At 33.3% G+C, this 27,813-nt stretch overlaps 1 protein-coding gene across 1 annotated transcript in view; it reads left to right on the top strand.

Annotated features, from left to right (window-relative positions):
- The window catches only part of Abcd3 (ATP binding cassette subfamily D member Pmp70), a 77,914-nt gene that overhangs the window by 40,769 nt on the left and 9,332 nt on the right, over positions 1 to 27,813 (top strand). Inside the window, exon 2 of the mRNA XM_075302975.1 lies at positions 1,971 to 2,083. Coding sequence (XP_075159090.1) covers positions 1,971 to 2,083 — 113 coding nt within the window. The remainder of the gene's footprint in view (positions 1 to 1,970; positions 2,084 to 27,813) is intronic.

Here is a 27,813-nt window from a genome sequence, read left to right as displayed (position 1 = left end):
AATAACGTGTTGAAAAACATGTCCTATATTTGAACGATTTTTTGCTTTGTAGTCAAGATGCAAAAAGACAACAAATTTAAAGACAATTTCATTAAATTTAAAGATTTTTTCTAAATTATTAAAGTCAAGTTGACCTTAGCCCAAACATTTTTTCTTTCATGTTAAGATACCCATTTTTAAGTCAAATCACTTAATTATAAGGATAATACGACTTCATTGAAAAGTTTATCGACTTTTGGACAAGGAAAATAACTTTATTTTAGAGAAATGTGTCTTCTATGATAAGCAAAATTTTTATTCGTATTTTAAAGACATGAAATCTTTGACCTCACGACTATTTTTTTCAGTGTATGATCATGCAATTATCTTGATAATCATTAAATAAATGCTGCGAACAAATTTAAATATCGGCCTATGTACGATTTTTCCTCTTCAAATATATTGTCAAGGCAAACATGTTTCTTCAATACGAACATTTTTATCCACAACTGTATATGTTTGTACTGATATTTAGATTTCATTGTCTAGCATGAGTGATCCTCAACCCTATCGCATGTTCAGTTCTATACAAATTGTACAAACATGAGGTTTAAACTAATGAGGGCTATAATTTTTCATTTCAACGCTCTCATGTAGTAAATGATTATGTATGTATATAATTATAGTTTTTGTTTTTATTATCGATTTGAGCATATACCTGCGATAATGGTTATTGGTGGAATAGGTGCAGAGCATAGTGTTAGATGAAATGGTTCATATTATTTTGGTTTTCAAAGCAATGCAAATTGTTGACTCATATTAAAATGCTAATATTGATGCCAGTGTAACACTTCACTAAAAACATGTTGAAAAATGTTTAAATCCACACTAAATATTAAGAATGAATATCTATAAAAAAGGTTCTATTTATATCAATTTTCAGTGTATACTCTCAAACACATTCTGCTTCAAGCATATATATTTTCAGGATTGGTTAAAACAAAATATTGTTTGTATTGTTCAAACATATTATGTTTCACCTTAGGCATACACTGGTAGATTTTTCTTTGTGTGTAAATATTTTTAAGGCGCCAATTGGTTACTTCCATTTTTGTGTTGGATTGCAAATAAAAAAATTAGTTTATAAATTATTTGAATGTTTTATATATATATATATATATATATATATATATATATATATATATATATATATATATATATATATATATATATATATATATATATATATATATATATATATATATATTTATATATATATATATATATATATATATATATATATATATATATATATATATATATATATATATATATATATATATATATATATATATATATAGCAAAAATAAAATATTTCAATAGCAAAAATAAAAACGCCACATACCAATAATTGCGACCGGAATCCTGCGGACAACAAATACATGGACGGACGGACGGGCGGACACCAAGCGCTAGATCGACTCAGGAGGTGATTCTGAGTCGATCGGTATATATTTTATGGTCTACAATTAATATTTCTGGTAGGCACATTTTTTGCCAGATCAAAGTTATACCCTGACCACTATGTGGTTTAGGGTAAAATATTTGAAGCAAAAGATTATAAACTTTATCTTAATTAAAATTTCATTTTTTTAAAGAAATTTGTCCTTAGTAATTTGTAAATTGCACATCCTAAAATTTAGGTTGCGTAATCTTTAATATTACGTAAATATTTGTTAATTTGTTGTTGTTAATTTATTTTTCTATTTATGTGTTCATAGAACTTAAGAACAATTTCAATAGAATTTAAGAATAAGATGTATTCTGTTCATGGGAACTTTCTTTTATGTATAGCAATCCATCCCTCATCTCTAAAGACTAAATTTCTGCAATATTATTGTTAATTTTAAATATAATATTAATTAATATATAACTTTGACTGTCTACATGTTTTAGAAATTAATTAGGAAATTTTCTTTATAACATTGCAGAAGAAGTGCCTTCGATGACAAAGTTCAATACACAATTTCGGAGAAAAAGGATAAAAAACCAACAAAGGCTCATGTTAATGCACTCTTCTTTAAACAGCTGAGACAAATATTACGTAAGTAATTAACAAACATATAATATATGCTTTCTAGAAAATTTAAATTCTCTTTTCCCCGTCATAAATTATTACCTTTAAGGAGATAGCACATCTTCAATCTGTTATATTTACACTAAAACATTATTGATTTAAAAAGAAAGATTATGTGACACAACTTTTAAAACACAAAACTTACACAATAAACTAATGGAAAAAATTATTTCCAAAATCGTGAACGGACGGTAACAAAATGAAACAGAAACGTTCTTGGATATTCAAAACGAAATGTTTACGGTTTTGTCCACGGGCGTTCACGATTTCATGAACGGCTTTCGTTTTTCTTTGGCCATGACAAGTCTTAAAGTAATCGTTAGACGTCCTTATGTCAACTACGTCGGTGCTGCAAGGAGCAAACAATCCAGGTTCGAGTTATGGTAGCAGATTTTTTTTATAAATTCGTAAACATTAAGTTATCAGATCATGAACGCTGGTTGTTGTTTTGATATCGTGTCATTTCATCGTTGTCAAATGACACCGTCTGTTTTCCATTTGACACCACATGTATGTTGATTCACTTTCATGAAGGGATCGTTTTAAAACGTGCACGCTGTTCATGATTTTTTCTATGGGTATATGTGACCTACATATTAAACATACAACATTTACATAATACGAAGAATAATTTTCTTTGATATAAAGATATTTAAATTAAAATAATATTAAAAACTTTGTTTCAAGTGTTCTCTTAGCCAGCAAAAAATGTTGAAGGTCTTCCCAAATCATTACTTTTAAAGTACACCTAAAACTGCTCTTCTAGAGATGGACTCAATCTTCACTTCACAAGAAGTTCTTTTGAGGTCATATATAAAACCCTTTGTTTTTTGTTTTATTTGAAATATAATTACCTTTGTTTAAATTTTTATATATTATCAGTAAAGTCGAACATCGCAATTCCTCTTTTGACTAAATTATTTCCCCATGAGAAATAAACCAATAAAAGCATGATGACGTTAGTAATTTTTCCAGAATGCTAACCTCATTAGAAATGAATTATACGAACTCGTGCTCGTAGTATGATGTTGTTGAATAAAAATTTTCTACGTTTAGAATCAAATTAAACTGAAGCAACAATTAAATATATATATCCTTTAGTACTTAATTGTTCAAATTATCCACTCGTGCTTTTGTTCGACATTCGAATTTAAGGCATATCGACATTAAATACGGATGTTAAATCGATACTAGCTTATCAGATTTTATATCGCACGTTTGGAGGAAATTTGGTCAAAAACAAGTTTCTATATTGCCGCGTCCGTTTATTTATAACCTTTATAATCAGAAAAAAAATATTGTGTTCAATTACGAAATTAATTGAACCAATTAATTTTTAATTTAAAGTTCTTCAAACACAGAAATTATAGTATCAACGTCAATTAAAATATTAATTGATACTATTTATTTTTGTGATTGATTTTTGTTTTAATTAAAAAAAATTGATTTTTAATTGAATATTTCTGAAAAAATCATTTAACATTTTAAGGTTGGTTGTGGGTTCAATTCCTGCTTCGACCGAACACCAAAAAGTTTTTCAGAGGTGGATTATCCCACCTTAGTAATGCTGGTGACATTTCTGAGGGTTTCAAAGCTCCACTAAGTGATGCAATGTGGAACGCAGTTCGGACTTGGTTATAAAAGGGGGGTCCCTTGTCATTGAGCTTAACATGGAATCGGGCAGCACTCAGTGATAAGAGAGAAGTTCACTAATGTGGTATCACAATAGACTGAATAGTCTAAGTGAGCCTTATACAGCGGGCTGCAACCTAACAGGTTGGCTGATAAGTCCCCGGTCTAACAAAGAAAAACACATTTTTTTTTGTCAAAATTCTCTTTTATTATTCAATATAGTTCCCTTCAAGAGCGATACAACGATTATAACGACCTTCCAATTTTTTTATACCCTTTTGGTAGTACTCCTTCGGTTTTGCCTCTCAATAGGATTCAGTTTCGGCAATGACCTCTTCATTGCAGCCAAATTTTTTCCCCTCGAGCATGCTTTTGAGATCTGAGAACAAGAAAAAGTCGCTTGGGCCAGATCTGGAGAATACGGTGGGTGGGGAAGCAATTCGAAGCCCAATTTATGAATCACTGTTGATGGTTTTCCCTTCTCAAGATAATCGATAAAAATTATTCCATGCGCATCCCAAAAAACAGAGGCCATTACTTTGCCAGCGGATTTTTAAGTCTTTCCAGGCTTCGGAGACGGTTCACCGGTCGCTGTCCGCCATGTTTCATCCATTGTCACATATCGACGGAAAAACTCGGGTGTATTACGAGTTAACAGCTTCAAACACCGCTCAGAATCATCAACTCGTTGCTGTTTTTGGTCAAATGTGAGCTCGCGCGGCACCCATTTTGCACAAAGCTTCCGCATATCCAAATATTGATGAATGATATGACCAACACGTTCCTTTGATATCTTTAAGGCCTCTGCTATCTCGATCAACTTCATTTTACGGTCATAGGTTAAAGGTTAGGTTAAAGTGGCAGCCCGATTAAATTTCAGGCTCACTTAGACTATTCAGTCCATTGTGATGATTTTACGGTCATTCAAAATCATTTTGTGGATTTTTTGGTGTTTTCGTCGGTAACCACCTCTTTCGGGCATCCACTGCGTTCACCGTCCTCCGTGCTCATTTCACCACGCTTGAATTTTCCATACCAATCAATTATTGTTGATTTCCTTGGGGCAGAGTCCGGAAACTCATTATCAAGCCAAGTTTTTGCTTCCAACGTATTTTTTCCTTCAGAAAACAGTATTTTATCAAAACACGAAATTCCTTTTTTTTTCCATTTTTTTCACAATAACAAAAGTTGCTTCACAAAAGACGCTCTATCTCACAAACTAATTGACTTACAGACGTCAAATTTTGAGACGAATCATTTGAAGGTTGGTACTATATAAAAATAATATGCATTTAATACTAGCGACGCCATCTATGTGTCAGACCGGGGACTTATCAGCCAACCTGTTAACCTAACCCTATCACTGAAAGACAGAGAGTTTTCATCTCTGGTTTTACAAAACCGATACATAGCTGCACTGAAAAAAAGCATGCCCGGTTCCAAAGATTTTGTCTTTACTTTAAAAATGTTGGTATTGATTCCGAGCCAAAGAAACGGAGTATACAAGTAAGGATACTTTTAAATTTGGGTTTGTGTACTTGCTTCTAGGCAGCAAATTTTAATTTTTCGCTTTTTCAGTTTTTTTCTTTCATATGCTATCAAAGTCTTTTAAAAATGAGTTAACAGCAACTTTATTTTCAAAATGAAGACTCGATTTCCAGTAGAAATTAACATCTATAAAATAAAGTGTTGAAAAACATGTCCTATATTTGAACGCCGCAAAAAGACAACAAAGACAAAAGACAATTTCATTAAATGTAAAGAATTTTTCTGAATTATTAAAGTCAAGTTGACCTTAGTCCAAACATTTTTTCTTCCATTTTACGATACCCAGTTTTAAGTGAAATCACTTAATTAACATATAAGGACAATGCGACTTTATTGAAAAGCTTATCGACTTTTTGACAAGGAAAAAAGCTTTATATTACAGAAATGCGTCTTCTATGCTAAGCAAAATTTGCATTCGTATTTTAAAGACATGAAGTCTTTGACCTCACGACAATATTTTTTTCAGTGTGTGTGAAAATACATTTAGCTGGGAGGAGTTTGTTATCATATAATATTAAGAATAAGGATTAAAACTCACTAAATAGGATTAACATTTCATTGCACTATTTGGTTTCTGCAAATGATTCATAAGAAATAAATTTGTTTTATCTTGTACAATCTAATTTAATTTTTTATATGTGTTACTTTTACTTTGGATAGATAACATTTTACTATTGCATTGACTTTGAGCTTTTCAGCCACGTTATGAGTAAATGGGCTAATAAGCACATTCGGTCATAATTTGATAAAGCAAATTAAAAGCGTTCGACTGTATCGAACTTTAAGATTTGCCTGCTCTACCTACACTTCAATTCGATCTAAGGCAATAGCATAACAATTTTTCAAGAACTGAAATTACGTATATAAATCAGTTTATATATACACTGGAAAATGTTGGACTCAACAATAAAGATAAACAGCATGGTCACTCTAAGAAAATATTTGAACTAAATGATTGTTAAACTTGGTTCTAGGAGCATTTTTGGAAGATGCTCCTACCATGATGTTATATATCCAATAAAAGATAAAATTTTTGGGGTTTTTTACTGATCGTAATATCTTTAAGCGTTACAAACGAAATAATAAATATCTTATCTAAACAAATATCTTATACACTCAAAATACAATTTTATACATGGCTAACATGAAATATAATAAGCAACGATGAGCCCGTCGTAAAACTAGGAAAAACACGACTAATGTACGCGTTAGAATTGTTGTTGTATCCTGGAAACCAGTTTCTGTAAGTTGTCACATCTTGTTGTAGTTGACTGTAGAAACAATAAGCATTGTTCGACTGTTCACCACTTAGGTGAATTCTAACAAATTAGCTTTCTAAAAATAAATTTCGTGTTGTTGCATTACTATGTAACAAAACGAAATAAAAATTAAATTAAGGGGCTTGTAAGTTATATGAAAAGATGATGTACAGTGGGAGAAAAGATGATTCAATTTGTAAGAGGAAATTTCCCAAATGTTTTCTCCATAAGGAGTTAGCATAAAGGGCCCAAAATTGAGTCATCTCTCCCAGCCAGATCTATACTAAAGGCTGTGGAAAGGTTCATTCGCCCGAACCGAAACATGTACAGTCCAGGCGTGTATAGATTTGTATCTGGCGTTTTATTTTCAATGGCTCTATTAACAAAAAATAATTGTATAATTAGATATAATGCATTTGGACGTCAATTGCCTGTTTCGGTATCAGGCTAACATGAAATATAATATTTTATACACATATATTTTGGAGGTTACGGTTGACTAAAAACATTAATACTAGTAGTATTATCTCTGTGTCAGGCCTATTAATTTCTAACATTTAAATTTAAAATATTTTATTGAAATGTTTTTGCATACCAATCAGCGATATTAATTATTAAAAAAATGTGAACACATTTGTTATTAATCGGTTAGGATACAAAAACAAAACTAACAAATGTTAAGGAGATTCTATGGACGAACTTTTTAAAACAAGTGGAAATGAAGTCATTGCACATTTCTATAATCAAATAAAGGTTGTTTAGATAAAATTTTTGACATGGAAATGTGTAGTACCCACATGTTATTGAGTTAAAAAAATTTTAAACAATGCACTATGGGCGGAAATTGAAAATTTGCGGCAAAAATTATTTACCATCACACACTGTTGAATTTGGAAAAAATTAGATCAAAGTTAGATATAGCCCACATATATATGTATCGCCCGATTTCGACAAATGAGTTCATACTGTGCTTATTTACTACCCGATTGCCTTCAAATTTAACACAAATTCGGATCAGATTTAGATATAGCTCCCGTACACACAAAAAAAAATTTTCTGATTCAATCACGAAATTAATTGATCCAATTAATTTTTTAATTGAAATGTCTTCAATCACGAAAATGATAGTATCAATCACAGTTTTAATTGGGCATAGAAAAAATTCTTGATTAAAATATTAATTGATGTCATTGGCAATTTTCAATTAATTTTCTAATTGATTCAATTAAAAATTTGATTGATTTTGAATGCAAACCCTAATTAATTTTTTATTTAAAAAGGTAACTATTTTCAATTACTTTCTGAATTGGCTTAGAGTTTTTATTTGGATTAAGAAATGTTCATCACTTTTTTTAACTGACTTAGTCTTCCGAATTTGATTAAAAAGTTAATTGTATCAATTAATTTTTTAATTAAAAATTTTAAAATTTTCAATCATTGACTTAATTAACTTTATGTTCTATCTTGATTAAAAAGTTAATTGTATCAATTAATTTATTAATTGAAAAAATATTCAACTTCAATTAACTTTTTAATTGGAAATATTTTGGTGATATTTTTTTCTGTGTATGTATGTATCGCCCGATTTTAACAAATTTAACTATAAAACCCTTATTAACTATAAAACCCATCTTACTCCAATTTGGCAGAATGTAATCTTCTATAGTACTAACTATATCATAGAAATCGGTTCAGATTTAGGTATAACTCCCATATACATATGTGGCCAAAATAATAAGTACAGTAAAGGGTGATACGGTCAAAATTTGGTCAATATAAACTTGACGTATTTCTTTCAATTTTGCATTTAAAAAACCTGAACACCCCTCATTTTGAAGGTGTGTGTGTAGAATGTTGCTCCTATTTTGATTTTGGAATTCACTCTTCAGTTGTCAAAATGCCGTCCAAGCAAGAAGAGCAGCGTATCAAAATTTTGCTCGCGCATCGCGAAAATCCGAGCTACTCGCACGCACAGCTGGCAAAATCGCTAAAAGTTGCCAAATCAACCGTTACAAATGTAATTAAAGTGTTTGGGGAACGTTTGTCGACAGCCAGGAAGTCTTGAATGGGGGGGAAATCGAGAGAGACGACAAAGAGAGTTGCCGGTAGTTTCAAGCGAAACCCTAACCTCACTCTCCGAGATGCCGAAATAAGCTGAGTGTATCGTCTACAACCGTGCATCGAGCCAAAAAACGAGCCGGACTATCGACTTACAAGAAGGTAGTGACCCCAAATCGCGATGATAAACAAAATACGACGGCCAAAGCGCGATCCCGGAGGCTGTACACGACGATGCTGACGAAGTTTGACTGCGTGGTAATGGATGACGAAACCTACGTCAAATCCGACTGCAAGCAGCTTCCGGGACAGGAGTTTTATACGGCAAAAGGAAGGGGAAAGGTAGCAGATATTTTCAAGCACATAAAACTGTCAAAGTTCGCAAAGAAATATCTGGTTTGCAAGCCATCTGTACCTGTGGCTTGAAAAGCAGCATTTTCATAGCTTCCGGGACTGTCAACCAAGAAATTTACGTGAAAGAGTGTTTGAATAAACGTCTGCTGCCTTTCCTGAAGAAACATGGTTGTTCCGTACTGTTTTGGCCGGATTTGGCATCTTGCCATTACGGTAAAAAGGCCATGGAGTGGTACGCCGCCAACAACGTGCAGGTGGTTCCCAAGGACAAGAACCCTCCCAACACGCCAGAGCTCCGCCCAATTGAGAAATACTGGGCTATTGTCAAGCCGAACCTAAAGAAGACCAAAAAAAACTGCTATGGACGAGCAGCAGTTCAAGGCAAACTGGCTTTCTACGTCGAAGAAGGTGGACAAGGTGGCTGTACAAAATCTGATGACAGGTGTCAAGCGTGAGGCCCGGCAATTCGGATTTGGAAAAGCGAAAGCCTAACTGAATATTTTTCCTGAATTTTATACTAATTGAACTTGAAAAAGAAATTTAATTTGATTTTTTAAATAAACGATTTCACAGATTTACACGCGTTTTCCCTTGACCAAATTTTGACCGTATTACCCTTTATAGTTTTTTTTATGTTCCATGGTAAATTTAAAAAATATATTTATTAAAAAGCAAAATAGAGTCTATAATTCATATTAATGACATACATTTAACTTAAAAGTAAATAATTTTCTGGAAAAGACAAGTGAAATGAAATGCTAATCCAAATAAGGCAAAGTAAGAGTCAACAAGTATACACGGCCGTAAGTTCGGCCAGGCCGAATCTTATGTACCCTTCACCATGGATTACGTAGAAACTTATACAAAAGACTGTCATCCACAATCAAATTACTTGGGTTGTGGTATCTTAAAACTTCTTAGCATCGATTTCTAAATTGTGAGTTAGTCCATACGTGGTATATATTAGACAAAAAAGTTATGTATAGGTAAGTCTACAAATAATTTTTGTGTGATTGGGAATCGATTTATCTGAGGGCTATATATAACTATAGACCGTACAGTAGCATAATGTACCAAATTTCAATTGACTCGGATGAAATGTGCTCCTCCAAGAGGCTCCAAAACCAAATCTCGGGATCGGTTTATATGGGGGCTATATATGATTATGGACTGATATGGACCACTTTTGGCATGGTTGTTAAATATCATATACTACCACCACGTACCAAATTTCAACCGAATCGGATGAATTTTACTCTTCCAAGGGGCTCCGGAAGCCAAATCTGGTGATCGGTTTATATGGGGGCTATATATAATTATGGACCGATGTGGGCCAATTTTTGCATGGTCATTAGAGACCATATACTAACACCATGTACCAAATTTCAGCGGGATCGGATGAAATTTGCTTCTCTTAGAGGCTCCGCAAGCCAAATCGGGGGATCGGTTTATATGGGGGCTATATATAATTATGAACCGATGTGGTCCAATGTTTGCATGGTTGTTAGAGACCATATACTAAAACCATGTACCAAATTTCAGCCGCATCGGATGAAATTTACTTCTCTTAGAGCAATCGCAAGCCAAATTTGGGGGTCCGTTTATATGGGGGCTATACGTAAAAGTGGACCGATATGGCCCATTTGCAATACCATCCGACCTACATCAATAACAACTACTTGTGCCAAGTCTTTTCTTTTCTACTACAATGACTTTTTCGGTTTATCTAGTAACTAATTTTTATTAATTTTTTATTATTTGCATTCAATTAATCGCCACTAAAAACACAATAACAAACTTTTTGCAAAATTTAAACATTTTCATATAAAAACGCATAATGTACTTATTTTTTTGACCAACCAAATAAAGCGTTTCATCACAAAGATAACACAGGAAACAAAAATAATGACATTTTTGCGTTTTTTTTTTTTCAAGTTCAAAAACAAAAATATTTTTTTTAAGTATTTACAACATTTTGAACTACTAAAGCTCCTTTTAGAATCCACATTTAAAAGTTTTCTTTATTCATTTTTATTGCGAAAAAATAAGCATGAAATTTTTCAATGTTTGCTTTCCTTGAGTACACGCAACTTGTATAAATTTAGGTAAACATTGGCAGCTTTTTTCTCATGAATAGGATTGCCAAGTTTTGAATTAACTTTTGCTTAGTAGTTTCCAAAATGTTCTACAGTAATTTCAATTGGAACATCCAATAATTTTTCATTTTGAAAATTTGGCTTTTTGCCGCTGTTTTGCGATTTCCGCCCATAGTGCAATGGTGTATATTACATTTTGAATTTAATACTCATTTATGACAAATGGAAATAAGAATAATTTATTTTACTTATACACACAAAAAATATTTTATATGTATGTGTCTTCAATCACGAAATTAATTGATCCAATAATTTTTTATTTGAATTGTTTTCAATCACAGAAATGATAGTATCAATCACCAAAGTTAATTAAAACATTAATTGATCCAATTAAAAACTTAATTTATACAACTAATTTTTGTGATTTTTGTTTCAATGTAAAAAATTGTTGAAACAATTAAATTTTTAATTGAATATTTTTAAAACTCATATACAAGACTCATATATATGTTAAGACATATACTTAAAATGTTTTGCCATTGATTCCGAGCCAAAGAAGCGAGAGATTACATTATGGATACATTTTAGAGGCAATTCATTTTAAATTTAAGATTGGCGTACTTAATACTAGGACCCAGATCGTACTTTTTCGATTTTTATTTGTTTTCGTCATATAATTATAAAGTTCTTCATAAACGTGTTAATCGAAACTAAAAATTCCAAATTCGAACTCATCATCATGTACTATACCAATTTTCAAGTAAAAAGAGTTTTTAGAATAAAGTAATGAAAGGCGTCTCCTATTTTTAAACGCTTTTTAGCTTTGTAGTCAAGATACAAAATTAAATGGAAAATGTAAAGATAATTTAAAATTAAAGATTTTTTTCAGATTGATTATAACCAAATAAAAGCTATTCACGTACAAATGCCAGTTTAAAAATCCAAATTATAACGGATACTTCGATGTAAAAAATATTTTCTTAATTCCAAAAAAACTTTTAACCAAAGACGCTAAATTCTCAAAATAAGTCTTAGCCTATATTTGAAGCGTTTTTATGTTAAATCTAATGATTCAATATTTCAGTTAATTAAAGGACGATTTCTTTAAATCAAAAATGTGTTTCTTTACTTTAAGGAAAAATTGCCTTAGTTTAAAGACATGTAACTTTAACGAAGAGATGATAATTTTCAAAATGTGTGTCCTAAATTTAATGACAAAAACATTTTGAAGCAAAGATTATAAACTTCCTTTTAATTAAAATTTCATTATTTTAAAGAAATTTGTCCTTAATAGTGTGTAAATTGTGCATCCTAAAATTGAGGTTGCATAATCTTTAATATCTTGTAAATATTTTTTTCAGTGTATCCTTTCTATGCTACATAAAAACAGGAATAAGTTAAGACTTGCATTAGTTAATTGCATTCTTAAAATCTGTTAATAGCCTTTTTGACTTATTAGAGGCACTACTAACATAATTAAAAATCGTCAAAACTCGCAGCAACGAAACTTGGATGGACATTTTTGACCAAGTAAACAATTTTTTCAATAAATACATATTTTTCACGCCCTTTCAGAGGTTTCACTGTATTATCAAAGTTAACCCAAAAGTAAAATAAAAATTAAATTTTCTACAAAAATGGTAAAAATATTTTTTGTAGAATATTGAATTCACCTGGAAAACCATCCTAACTAGTGAGGCTCATTTTCACATCGATGCTAACGTCAATAAGCAAAATTGTCCTATCTGAGGCTCGGAAAACCAAGGAAGTGTTGCTGAGAAGCCCTTCCATCTTCAACGTACGACTGTTTGGTTTGGTTAATGTTCTGGCAGAGTTACTAGATCTTTTGAAATTGGATCGTCAGTTAATATTTATGGTTGAAGCTGGATGGTTTTAATCTGGACAACGTTTACTTTTAACAATTACATGCCACACAATCATGAAACGTTTTAAGAGCCGGGCAATCATAATTAGCCACCAAGATATTCCGATTTTAACATCTTCCTGTCGGACCATGTGAATGATCGCCATCAACCTAGTGTCGAATCTCCTACTCAACGATAGAATTCTCACGAATATATTTGGCTGATATCGATTTTCATTATCAATTGCATACTTTTCGTTTTATTATGAAATAAACATCCAAACATTTATCTAAAGAAATTAAATTTTCGTCGAATACGAAATAGAGTCCTCTTAGAAGATCTTCTTCGAGTTGGGTTTTGCTGTGGCTGTTATTGCAAGTGAAAAAAATTAGGCTTTTGTAGAACAGCAATATATCGACTACCGAAGATTTTGACCTGTGAGATTTGGGGTTCAGGACAAAATTTCACACATTTTCATAGGGGTTTAGCGTATACAAATCTCATGGTCCGTTTAATTTAAAAAATGTTTTAACTAAAATGTAAAATGCTATCTCTGTGTGGGTCATATATTAAAAAGGGCGACTTGTTCACAAATGTTATTGCATAATCAAAAACTACTAATGTTTGAAGTTATTTAATGTGTACCATATGACTATTTTGGACTTACTGCACCATTAATTCTACAATCAGATAGACAAAAATTGTTTTTTAATGTTTGATGTTTTTTTTTTAAGTTCAATTTGTATCATTCAACCATTTTGAGTTTACTTCAGCATTCATTCTTTTATCAGATAGACCGAACTTAATTTATAACTTTATTGGTATCAGCAGAAAATTTCAACAAACTACTGACTTTTCAGCAATATGTCTGCTATTCCAAAATAGCAGATTGTGTGCTGTATCAGCAAAAAGACTGCTAAAACATCAGTATTTTGTTTGCTGAAAAACAAGAGATAGTTTTTGCTATTAACAGCAGTATTTTTTCTATGTGTGTACGCGCATGTTGATTTAAAAATTTTAGACAATGGGGTATATCACATTTTGCATTAAATACCTATTTACACTGAAAAAAATATTTTCGTGAAGTCAAAGATTTCATGTCTTTAAAATACGAATGCAAATTTTGCTTAGCATAGAAGACGCATTTCTCTAATAGAAAGTTTTTTTCTTTGTCCAAAAGTCGATAAACTTTTCAATCAAGTCGTATTGTCCTTATGATTAAGTGATTTCACTTAAAAATGGGTGTCATAACATGAAAGAAAAAATGTTTGGGCTAAGGTCAACTTGACTTAAATAATTTAGAACAAATCTTTAAATTTAATGAAATTGTCTATAAATTTGTTGTCTTTTTGCATCTTGACTACAAAGCAAAAAATCGTTCAAATACAGGACATGTTTTTCAACAGGTTATTTTAAAGACGTTTTTTACTTGAAACATTGCATAATTTCTACTGGAAGTCGAGTCTTAATTTTGAAAATAAAGTTGCTGTTAACTCGTTTTTAAAGGACTTTGATAGCATATGAAGAAAAAAGCTGAAAAAGCGAAAAATTAAAATATGCTTCCTAGAAGCAAGTACACAAAACTCAAATTTAAAAGAAAATTGTGTCTTAAAAGTATCCTTACTTGTATTCTCCGCTTCTTTGGCTCAGAATCAATACCAAAATTTTTAAAGTAAAGACAAAATCTTTGGAACTGGGTAACCAAAGATTTTGTCTTTACTTAAATTGTTTGTCATTGATTCTGAAGCAAAGAAGCGACAATTTACACGAGGGATACATTTAAGGGGCTTTAAAATTATGTGACAAAAACAGATAAAAATCGAAAAAGTATGATTTGGGTCCTAGTATCGAGTAAGCATATCCTAAATTTAAAAGTTAGTTGCCTTTAAATTTAAGATATACTAGGACCCAAATCTTACTTTTTCGATTTTTATCTGTTTTCGTCATATAATTTTAAAGTCCTTCACAAACGTGTTAATCGGAACTAAAAATTCCTAATTCGAACTCACCTTCATGTATGCCATTTTTCAAGTAAAAAGAGTTTTTAGAATAAATTGTTGACGTCTTGACGTCTCCCATTTTTGAACGATGTTTAGCTTTCCAGCAAAACAAGCGTCAAGTACACTGAAAAAAATATTTACGTGATATTAAAGATTACGCGACGTAAATTTTAGGATGCGAAATTCATAAAACATTAAGAACAAATTTCTTTAAAATAATGAAATTTTAATTAAAATAAAGTTTGTAATCTTTGCTTCAAAAATTGTTTTCATTAAATTTAGAATACAAATTTTGTAAATTTACGTCCCTCCGTTAAAGTCCATTGTGTTTGAACTAAGGCTAATTTTCCTTAAAGTAAAGAAACACATTTTTTATTTAAAGAAATTGTCCTTAAATTAACTGAAATATTGAAACTTTAGATTTAAGATAAAAACGCTTCAAATACAGGCTAAGACTTATTTTGAGGATTTAGCGTCTTTGGTTTAAAGTTTTTTTTTTGGAATTAAGAAAACAGTTTTTACTTTGAAGTATCCGTTATAATTTGGATTTTTAAACTGGTATTTGTTTGTACGTGAGTACCCTTATTAATAAACCTCGAAAGAGAATGAAAATTTGATAAATGATATCTGTATCCCAATTTTAATTTTATTGTTCCTACACGGACGAAAAAGACTGTTTTTCATATGTTTGGGTGTAAAAATTATATGTTTGGAACTCAAATTTTTTAACACAATATTTTTAAGCGCAAGCATATAATGTTCATAAACTAGCATAACATGTTTGGGACATATATGTTAATATGTTAGAACATATTATGTTTGGGACATAAAATGTTAGATGCAAACACATATATTTTTTTTACTACCAGTGTATGCCCTAAGGTGAAACATAATATGTTTAAACAATACAAACAATATTTTGTATGTCCGTGAAAATAAAGTTAACTTTAAAATTTATGATAACATTGTCTTAACGTTAACAGAGCGTTAACAGAGCTCTGCTAAGTGGTTAACAGAGAAAAAATAAAGTTAACTTTAAAAAGAGCAAATAGTTAAAATAAAAAACGATCATTGTGCCAAAACTATAGAGGGGGCAGTATACACCCATATACCAAATTGTAGGGCACGATGAGTAGAATTTAAATCCGGAATAAATTCATAAAGTTCATTGCCAGAATTCGAGATATTTTCACTTTAAGTTGCGATTGAGTTAAAGTTAAAAGGCAGATAGGTCGCTAATCATTTATTTATTTTAAAGAAGCATCTTTGGCTCGGAATCAATACCAAAATCCTTAATGGAAAGTCAAAATCTTCGGAAAGGAGTGAACATGTTCTTATTGGCTCCGGAAGTAATGCGAAATTGGTGCAGAAGCGATGAATTTAACATGGACTTGTCATAGGAAGGAAGTCCACCATTTCCACAATTTGCATCAAATCTTAAGGTGAGATCCGAATTCAGTGTTTTGGATGTGAAGTAAAAAATTTTGTAATATAGTGCCAAATAAATATTTTTTATAATTTTTTATCATTTTAATGCATTCTAACGCTTGTCTGAATCCATTGTAAAATTCGCAATTTTTCTATATTTTTTTCGACAAAACTTAAATAATTTGTCCAATTTATAAATTCTTGCTCTGTGTTTAATCTATTTGAAACTAAAAAACAGTTAAAATCATCCATTAAAAATATGAAAAAAGCGAGTTATAAAAAATTGAATAGAAATAACTTCCTGTGCAGTTAAAATAAAGATCATCTTTGGGACATTTTTGAAAGTGCTTTTAAAGTTGTGGCTTTAGAAGAATTTTTTGCTGGGTTTGTCGTCAAGGTACAAAGATAGTTTCATTAATAATGAAGATTCAGATTGATTAAAACCAAATGTTCCTACACACAGAGAACAATTTGGTTGGAAATCGGTTCTGATAATGAAAATTCTACATTTAGAATTATATATTAGGTGTGTCAACCTATTTTCTTTAATGCAATCATCTTTTCATGCTTACTATCATTTGGCAATAATTTCAATAGAAATTCGTTTGTGATACAAGACAAATGGTTGAAGCAACAAAATCTATATATTTTGAAGAATTTGTTTCGAATTCTGTTGGCACAACCAACTTTAAATAAATTTCGTAACTGCCATTTAGCAATCAGAACTGACATACAGTATTCACAACCGAATCCTATTTAAAATATTTTTAAATGTCACTTCAATTTTTGTTAATTACTTGGTTCTGAAAGAAGATATTTTTTTGTTTGTTTTTCAATTAAACGTAACAAATGACGATTTTTAAAGCGCTACAAAGCAAAGATTATAGAAGAGGAAGATGGGAGATTGGCTACTGAGCACATCAAACCATTTTCCACATTAGTTTAATACTCGAACCAAACGCGTATACGACAAGTATTGGCATAGCATTAAAATGCAAATAAAACGAAATTAAGTGCACGAACTAAATTTCCATAAAGGGGAAAATGTAATTTCATTTGTTGTTGCCTAAAATTTAACATTGTTTCATTAAGAAAATTACATTTTTCATTTAAAAAAACAAAAACTAAAAGATTACAAACATGTATTAAACTAACCTGGTAAATGCAACATTTGGTATGACGCAAGCCAATCTCCCATCTTCCTCAAATCTATAATCTTTGCTACAAAGTGGCATCCACAATGTTGTTCAAAGCATTATTTTGAGGACGTAAGTAAAAGATACGTAACGATATAGGAGTGGATCATTTATGTTGGGTATATTATAGGGCATAAAAATCATACGTACCCCAATCCAGGATGCTTTGTGTACTTGGAACCTCACAGAGATGTCATTGTGAATAAATTGGTAGGTTCTGAACTGTTTTTATAAACATGAGTGCACCAAAATCTAACTAATCTTATTTGATTTATTTTTAAACAATAATCCAATATGTCAACGTTGTACAACAGACCCAAGTGGATACAAAGGGCCATGGGCCAGATTCGGGCGAACGCTCAAAAGTTATTTATTTTTCATAATGCCTAACACACTATCGGGACGCACTCAGCAATAAGAAGAAGTTCATCACTTGTGGTTTCAAAATTGGCTTGCTTGTCCAAACGTGTCTGTAGGCACAGACCAAAATAACTTATAGCGACCAAAAATAACTTATATGCAAAAACTAGTAATACGGGTCCATTTTTATGCATTTTAATATTTAAAAAAGTCGACTTTCAACTGAAGGTCATAATGGGATGTGTATTAAATTTTGTTTGCCCAACCGCCAAAACATTTTAAGTACATTAATTGTTATCATACATTGTATTTAGCTATACATATTTAATACAAATATTTAAACGTATTTAAACCAAATAAAAAAATAAAATTTAAATGAAATTAATTTGTAATTGGGGATGGGTGACACAACCAAATGAAGGGAACAACGAAAAATTCCATTGTCTGATACAACCAACTCCATATATACACCCTCAAAAAAAATCGCTTCTTTAACATATGTTCCAAACATATTTTGCAGGAAGCACATATATTATTGGATACTGCCGAAACATTAATATGTTTGTTTTATGTGAGCATATTATATGTTTGGAAGCATTTTGAGTCCAAAAATAGTATATGCTTGGAAGAATTCCTCAAAGAATATTGTGCTCATTCCCTCATATAATTTTCACTTCCACGAAATTTTTGAGTTCTTCGAATCTTTTTCTGTAATACAAATATACTGTTTTTTTTCTATTCTCTTGGTTCCGAATGTCTATTCTCTTTATTCCGAATACTCATTCTAATATTCAAATTAAATAATATTTAGACTTAAGCATATTAAGTTTTTGGCGGTTTCACAGAAATTGCTCTCATTTCATTCTTTCGCTGTGTTATGTTGATATCTTTTTATTCAACCCTCCCGGTTTCCATCTCTATTTCTTTCTCTATACTAACTCTCTCTCTCTTCGCTCTCTGAATAAAGTATCGCAACATATATGTGTTTACTCGAAATTTGTAAATTTATATATGTTTACATTCACACATACTATTTTTATGAAACATTCATGCCCCAAACATAATATATTCTAACATATTAACATATGTGTCCCAAACATTTTGTGTTAGTTTAGGAACATTACATGTTTGCACTTAAATATATTGTGTTTAAAAATTGTGCCCCAAACACATTTTGTTTATATCGGAACATATGAAAAACATATTTTTCTAACAGTGTAGTATTAGTTGGAGTTCCCATAATTCGATTGAGTCGACCGCACTTGTCGGGTGACACAACTGCCAACTGATAGTTGGCGCAACTGCCAAAAGGAGGTTGGCAATAAATTCGGTTATCACAACCAATCTGTGTTCTCTGTGTAAGTTCAATGGAATTTTAAAGTCGAAAACCCACCTCTCCAAGAACAAAATGTCTTCAATGAAAAGTTTATCAAGTTTTGGTCATGTAAAAAATCTTTGTATCAAAGAAATGTCTTTCTTGATATGCTATTTTAAGGAGATGAAATCTCCTCCATTTTAAGGAGATGAAACCTTTCTACTTTTTTGTTTACAGTGGAGGAATATTTAAATATATATTCATATAATACAAATTATTTTAGTAAAGGAAATATAAGTCCAAAAAGTATTTTTTTTTTATTTTCAAATTCATTCTATAGCAAAGTCAAATAACCACATCACCAATAACAAAACGCCTTCAATGAAAAGTTTATCAAGTTTTGGTCAAGTAAAAAAAATCTAATCAAGGAATTAGAACCATTATAAAAATAACTTTCAAATATATTGAATTTTCAGACACAATTCGAATAAAAATTTCGAAGGAGATAAAATGAAAGGTTTCCTAGCCAAAAAAAGAGCTTACAAAAAAGTAGCTTGGATAAGTTCAAATTTGCTTCCTAGTATCAAGTACACAAATTTAAATGTGAATTGTGTCTTAAAGGTATCCTTACTATGATTCTTCATTTCTTTGGCTCGGAATCAATACCAAAATTATAAGTGTAAAGACAAAATCTTTGGATCTGGGCAAGTGTATGAGAATTCGAGCCAACTGTGATCGTTGTCATCGAGCCTGGCTTCAATAGCCAAACCAAAATGTGGATTCTGAAATTTCGACCCCTTTTTTGTTATATTGCGTTTCTTTTTTCAGACTTTTTGTTCGACTTTTGTCTATTTACAATGCCCGTTCAATAAATATGAAAACGTACCTTGGTACATGTAACATACCACATGTAGATATAAGAAACTAGGAAAAAGTATCTTTACAAAAGGAAAAGTAAGGACGTGTGAATTGGTAACAAAATATTTGCTGATTTTGAAAATAATACTGAAATAACAAGGCAGATAATTTTATATATTAAAAATTATAGAAATCTTTTATACTAGAAATTATTACAATACTCCAGACAAGAAATAACAAATTAGTAGAGAAATTATTCAAAATGAACGTGATTGATTGATTAAGAACAAAACCAGTAATATTAAGATTGAAGACAATGAAACAATGATCTCGTTCGACGTAATATCGCTTTTTCGAAGTATTCCGGTGAATTTGGCGATTAAGATTGTAAAAGAAAAATGGAACGAAAAAAAACAAGTATACAAAAAAATACCGATGGATTTGTTCATAGAAATTTTAACTTTTTGTATCAAGGACTCAAGATATTTTGTGTATGATGACATGGTGTATGAACAAAGAAAAGGAATGTCAATGGGATCACCAGACTCACCGATTATCGCCGATATAGTAATGGAGGTACTGTTGGACTCAGTTGACTACCAAACCAAAAATAATTACAAAATATGTAGATGATCTCTTCTGTATATTGAATAAACATGACATACAGACTACTTTATCAGCTTTAAATTCTTTTGATGGACAAATTCAATTTACGATGGAAAACGAAGAGGACAACAAGTTACCATACTTAGATACTATAATTCTAAGGCACAAAAATTGGATAAAAATTAACTGGTATCAAAAGCCAACAGCCACAGGACGATTGATAAATTTTAACTCAAAACATTCCAGACGAATCATAATAAATACGGCTACAAATTTCATAAGAAGAGTATACGAGATTAGCGATGATATATTTCATAATGACAATGAGGACAAAATAAGGACTATATTAAGATTAAACGATTTCCCGAATAACACGATTGACGACCTAATTCAACATGTAAAAGAGAGAAAACACACCAAACATGACGAAATTGAACCACTAAATTTACAAACCTTTGACGTACATTCCCCGATTCACAGAAAGATTTAAATCGTCTAATATGTTTAATAAGGACAAATTTCAAATTGCACAAAGGACTCACAATAATGTTAATAAATTCTTCATTAAGACGAAATCTAAAATCATATCATCTTTCTTGATTTTAGATTTTGTCTTACTGAAGAATTTATTAACATTATTGTGAGTCCTTTGTGCAATTTGAAATTTGTCCTTATTAAACATATTAGACGATTTAAATCTTTCTGTGAATCCGGGAATGTAGTATATAAGATAAAATGCGATGGAAAAGAATTGGATACTTGCCAAAAAGTATACGTTGGTACAACAAAAACCAAATTAAAAACTAGAATCTCAGGGCATAAATCGGATCAGAAAGCCACTGACAAGCCCTTGGAACAAAAGACAGCTCTTGCAGCACATTGCACCCTAACAGGACACAAGCCAAATCTTAGGTTAGGTTAAAGTGGCAGCCCGATTAAGATTCAGGCTCACTTAGACTATTCAGTCCATTGTGATACCACATTAACTAAAAGTACCTATTACATATGGGCACTTCTAGTTTTAACCGCTGAACCTTCTTGATTATTTTTCTTTGTTGAACCAACCAGATTGTTCCAAAAACAGTAGCAGACTGCTTAAGTTAACGTTTTCCAGATCCGCCAGTAATCTGAAGCTATATGCTCCTAAAAGTTGCTTGCGCTTTACACAAAATGCAGGACACTCACACAAGAGGTGTTTAATTGATTCTTTTTCCTCCGCATCATGACAGCTCATACAATAGTCATTATACTTCGCGCCAATAGTTTTTGCAAAATCGCCTATCAGGCAGCGACCCGTTATAGCAGATATCAGGAGTGATATCTGACGTCTCGAGAACATTAGCATATCTAGTGTGCGGTTTAAGTTGAAATGGGGCCATATTTGCTTGGTGTCGTTACAACCCTTGCAATTCTCCCATCGAACATTTGCCATCATAACAGCCTTCTCACGCAGCATGAGCTTGCAGGTAGCTAGGGGCATACCAACAAATTCTAGTTCCCCTGGAATATGTAAGGTAGTCCCTAGCCTTGCCAAATCATCCGCTTCGCAGTTCCCCGGTATGTTCCTATGGCCAGGCACCCATATTAGGTGAATATTGTACTGCTCAGCCATCTCATTGAGAGATTTGCGGCAGTCGATGGCCGTTTTCGAGTTGAGGAACACAGAGTCCAAGGATTTTATTGCAGGTTGACTGTCTGAGTATATATTAATGCCCACATTTTTTGGAACATTACTTCTCAGCCAATTCGCCACCTCTCTTATTGCTAATATTTCAGCCTGAAAAACACTACAGTGATTAGGTAATCTTTTCGCTATTCGAAGTTCCGGATCATTAGAGTATACTCCGAACCCCACTTGTCCATCCAATTTGGAGCCATCAGTGTAGAAATCTATATATTCTTTATTCCCCGGGGTCTGTGTGCACCACGCCTCACTGTTGGGGATTAGAGTCTCAAACTTTTTGTCGAAAAGTGGACTCGCCAAAGTGTAATCCACTACTTTAGGCACATCTGGCATTATTTTGAGGACATAACTGTGACCGTAACCTTTTTCCGACCACAGCGATAGTTCGCGCAACCGCACAGCCGTTGTTGCAGCTGACTGTTTGGCCAAAATGTCTAAAGGCAATAGATGCAGCACGAGATTAAGGGAATTTGTTCCTGTCTTGCTGAATGCGCCTGAAATACACAAACACGCCATACGCTGAACTTTATCTAAACAAGTCGGTTTCTGAAGTGCCGGCCACCAGACTACAACACCATATAGCATTATAGGTCTAACCACTGCCGTGTATAGCCAATGCACAATTTTTGGTTTCAGTCCCCACTTTTTTCCTATTGCCTTTTTGCACGAGTACAAAGCTACAGTTGCCTTTCTCGCCCTTTCTTCAATATTAAGCTTAAAGTTCAGCTTCCTGTCCAAAATAACGCCAAGGTATTTTGCACATTCACCAAAGGGAATTTCAATACCCCCTAAGGAAATAGGCCTAACCGTGGGAGTTTTGCGATCGTTGCAGTACATGACTAATTCTGTCTTTGCAGGATTTACCCCAAGACCATTGTCTTTCGCCCATTTCTCAGTCATCCGGAGGGCCCTCTGAATAATATCTCTGATTGTGGATGGGAATTTTCCCCTGACTGCCAGAGCCACATCATCTGCGTATGCCACCACTTTTATCCTTTCTTTTTCTAGAGTAACCAGAAGGCTATTTATAGCAACATTCCAAAGAAGAGGTGATAGAACTCCTCCTTGGGGAGTGCCTCTGTTCACATACCTTTGTATGTTTGCTTGTCCTAGTGTGGCTGAAATACGTCTCTTCATTAGCAGTTCGTCTAACAGCCTGAGTATACATGGATCAACATTCAGAGTTGTCAGTCCATTTAATATCGAGCTCGGATGGACATTATTGAACGCCCCTTCGATGTCTAGAAACGCCACGATTGTGTATTCTTTGACAGATAGTGAGCTTTCAATAAAGCTGACTAGTTCATGTAGTGCGGTCTCAGTAGACCTGCCCTTCGAGTATGCATGCTGTCCTTTCGAGAACAACCTTGAATCGATGCTAGTTCTAAGATAAATATCTATCATCCTCTCCAGAGTCTTAAGTAGGAATGAGGATAAGCTGATTGGTCGGAAATCCTTCGCCCTCGAGTGAGAGGCTTTTCCCGCTTTAGGTATGAAAACGACTTTTGTTTCCCTCCACTTTCCTGGGATATATGATAAGTTGATACATCCTTTATATATCACTGACAACCAGGGGATAATTTTGTCAGTTACAGCTTGTAACTCCGCCGGAGTAATTCCATCAGGTCCGGGGGATTTGAATGGTCCAAAGCTATTTAGCGCCCATCTTATTCTAGTTTCCGATACAATTTCCTCGACAGGAAACGACCGCTGAGCAACTGTGGCACCGCCAGTACATGGTTCAACCGTCTGATTTCCAGGAAAATGTGTGTCCAATAGTACCTCCAGCGTCTCCTCACTGGACGTTGTCCAATTTCCCTCCGATGTTTTAATGAAACCTGGAGCGGAGTTGGTGGATGCTAGAACCTTCCGTAGTCTGGAAGCCTCGGACGTATTCTCAATACTGCTGCAGTAGTCATTCCAAGAGTTATGCTGAGCCTTTCTCAGTTCTCGCTTGTATCCTCTCAGATTCCTCTTGTAAGCGTCCCAGTCCTCAGGGGCTCTGGTGGACTTTGCCTTGTTAAAGAGCTTCCTGCAGGATTTCCTCATATTACTTAATTCCGTAGACCACCATGGTGGTCGATGTTTCCCCCTTGGCTTTCCTCTAGGGCATGCAGCTTTCAGTGAGATGTTGAAGGCCTTAGTAATCCGCTCCACTGCGTGTTCGATATCTTGCACATTTCTCATATTTGTCTCTGTTATTTCCGGTATCATCATATTGAACGATTCCCTATACCTATTCCAGTCAGCTTTCCTAACATTTGGCGAAAATATGGTCTTGGTGATATGAACATCAAATTTGAAACTGATGTAGCGATGATCTGGGAAGCTGTGTTCACTTAAAACATGCCACTCAGATATCATTTCATTCAGTTCTTGCGAGGCCAAGGTGATGTCCAAAACCTCTTGCCTGTTTTTAGTGACAAAGGTTGGGGCATCTCCCTTGTTGCAAACTACCAGATTAGTACGCAAAATAAACTATTAGCGACTCTCCCCTTGCATTAGTATCACTACTTCCCCATATACTATGATGCGCATTCGCATCGCATCCCATTATGAGTTTCGTCTTTGTTTTCAGTGACTCCTCAACTAAGGTCTTAACGGCACATGGAGGCATCTCCCTGGCATGTCCCATATAGACCGAAGATACCCAATATTTGCATTTGGCTATTTCTAAATTGGCAACGACAGTGTCTGCATTGCACATTGAAGGAAGCAGAAACAAGTTAAGCTCGTTTTTAGCAATTATACAGGCTCGAATTACATCATTACCAGTATACTGCAATAGTTTGAACCCCGGAGTACTTAATTCACATATTTTGTTTCTATAAACATATGGTTCTTGAATAAGAACTATGTCTATGTCCCCTTTCATCAGGAGAAATTTTAAGGCAGCACATGCAGCCTTACAATGATGAAGATTTATCTGGAGGATCCGTAGGACCATCGAGATTTTCAACAACCGTCACATCAGCCGCTTCAATCGAGTCATCAAGAATGTCCTCTTCAGAGATATCGGTGACTCTCGCAATAACCATAGGTTCGACTTTGGTGAGTTCTGAGGCAATAGAAGCCTCCTCACGCATACGGTATCTATCCATGTCTTAAACTTTGGTATCTCCCTCGACTTCGCAAGAGGATCCGCTTACTTCTGATTCAGACAGAGGCTTGTCCATTTCTGAATCCTTTAACTGATCGTTTTTATACACCTTCATTTGGATATAATGAAAGCCATAACATACACGGCCCCGGGACTTTGCCAGATGTGGCAAAGACTGAGTGTTCAATATAAACACTGCATGCCGTCTTGGTCCATCCACTTCATCCAAACGGCCAACCTTCCAATCAGCTGTTGGAAGATCTGGATTGCATCGTTTCAGTCTATTTAAAATAGATTCAGGGTCAGAAGGGTTTGCAGGTATCCAGGCATGTGCTCTAGGTCTAGCCGGTATGTCTTTCTTCTCGACTAACTCTAGAGCAGCTCCTTCCCAAACTTCACCAATTAGTATCAGAGCAGCTTTAAAACATTCTATAGACCTCTGGTCCTCAAATGCGACTAGCTTAAATCGTCCTTGATACCAACCAGCCTCTTGGTGTCGAGGATCTGGGCCGGGAAACTTTTCCAGCACCTGTGAGTAGACGACAGACAGAGCATTCTCAATTTCCCCCCATTTTTGCTTTGGAACCATACCGTCCAATGCTCCTTTATTAATGATAGCCATCACAAGGCTATCTTTAGCAACTGAGGCAAACGATCTTTGATCCCTTTTGGAGGATGGCAGCTCATCCGGCGATCGTTCCCTTTTTCCAGTCTAAAGAATTCCTTGAGCCCATTTTAAGGAATCGCTTTGTTTAGCCGACAGCGTGCTTGGGTCGACTGATCCTATCTTCTTTAGGATAAACAAAGCATTTCTGCGTTCCTTGAATCTCTTTCGTGAGGGATTACCTCCTTTTGATGTCGTTACCTTAGAAAAAGTTCGACTTGTCAGAGTGTCGCCACCTGTCGACCCGTCTACAGGTCGACTAATTGGGCCTAACTCTTGGTCATTGCCCAGATTTATAACTCCAGTCGATACCCGTCCACTGGGCCCTGAAGTTAGCAACCCAGTGGATGACTTGGAATTTCGCTGCATGGTGGCTTAATATCCCACCACACTTGAAATTCGTAGTAGGTACCTATTACGATGAGTTTATCCGCTATTGAAAAACACGTCCGTTCCGTTCGACGGTTGAATAGAGATTCAAGCCAAATCTTAAGGACGTAGATATTTTGACCCAAGAAAAAAAACTATAAAAAGAGATTTACACTGGAGATGCTATATATTATAAATGTACCTACAGAAAGACGGATGAATTTCAAGACTGATACGGACCATTGTGCACATATTTATCGAAATATTGTGCAGAAATATAGAAAATCAAATTAGACTTTAGTTGTAAATCTACTCGTTTGCGAATAAGTTCATGGATCTTTTACTTCTAAATGTAATAATCAGTATTTTCCGAGTTTGATATATATTTTTGTTAATTAATGTGTAAAATGTTTTTCTGTTATTTGTTTAAAGAAACTTCCCTGAAGACGAACATTGGAGATGTTTCGAAATATTGGAGGATATTTTTGAATAAAAAATCAAATCAACAAAACAACAACATCTGTTTTTATGACATGACCTTGAGCCGAATTAAACAAATATAATTAATTATTACAATATTTATTCGAGCTTATTGGACAGGAAGATTAAGGGAATTGACACTATTAAGTTACTGAAAAGAAAACGCCAGATACCCATCTTGCAAGCCTGACTATACATATATGTTTCAGTGTTGGCCACTACACATTTCCATAGTCTTTAGCGAGATCTGGCCGGGTGAGATGATTCAATTCAATGTTCGAATAAATATTGTAATAATTTCTAGTTTAAATGATTTGGCATTGAACCAGCCTGCATTGATATCAGGCTAACATAAAAATAGTAAGCTATGGGGAGCCCGTCGTAAATAAGGAAAAAAAAACATTACTAATATTGTCGTTAAAATTGGTGTTGTGTCCTTAAAAACCAGTTTCATATAGTTATCACAGTAATTGTTGTTGACTAGAAACAAGACGTTGTGTGATCGTTCGCCAATCAGTTGAATTCAGCAATGTCTTTAAAAATAGATTTCGATTTGTTGGTACATTAGTGTAGTAACAAATCGAAATTTAAAAATAAGATTAAGGGATTGTAAGTTATACGAAAAGATGATGCACAGTGCGGGTGAAAAAATGGTTGAATTTGGGAAGAATAATTCTCGTATTTAAATTTCATAAGAAATTAACAAAATGAATCATCTCACCCGGCCAGATCTCGCTAAAGACTATGGCAATGTGTAGTGGCCAACACGGAAACATATATGTATTGTCAGGCTTGCAAGATTGATATCTGGCATTTTCTTTTCAG

Source organism: Haematobia irritans, chromosome 3, assembly GCF_050003625.1.
Source record: "Haematobia irritans isolate KBUSLIRL chromosome 3, ASM5000362v1, whole genome shotgun sequence".
NCBI classification, from domain to species: Eukaryota; Metazoa; Arthropoda; class Insecta; order Diptera; family Muscidae; genus Haematobia; species Haematobia irritans.
This window is presented reverse-complemented; position numbering and strand designations above follow the sequence as displayed.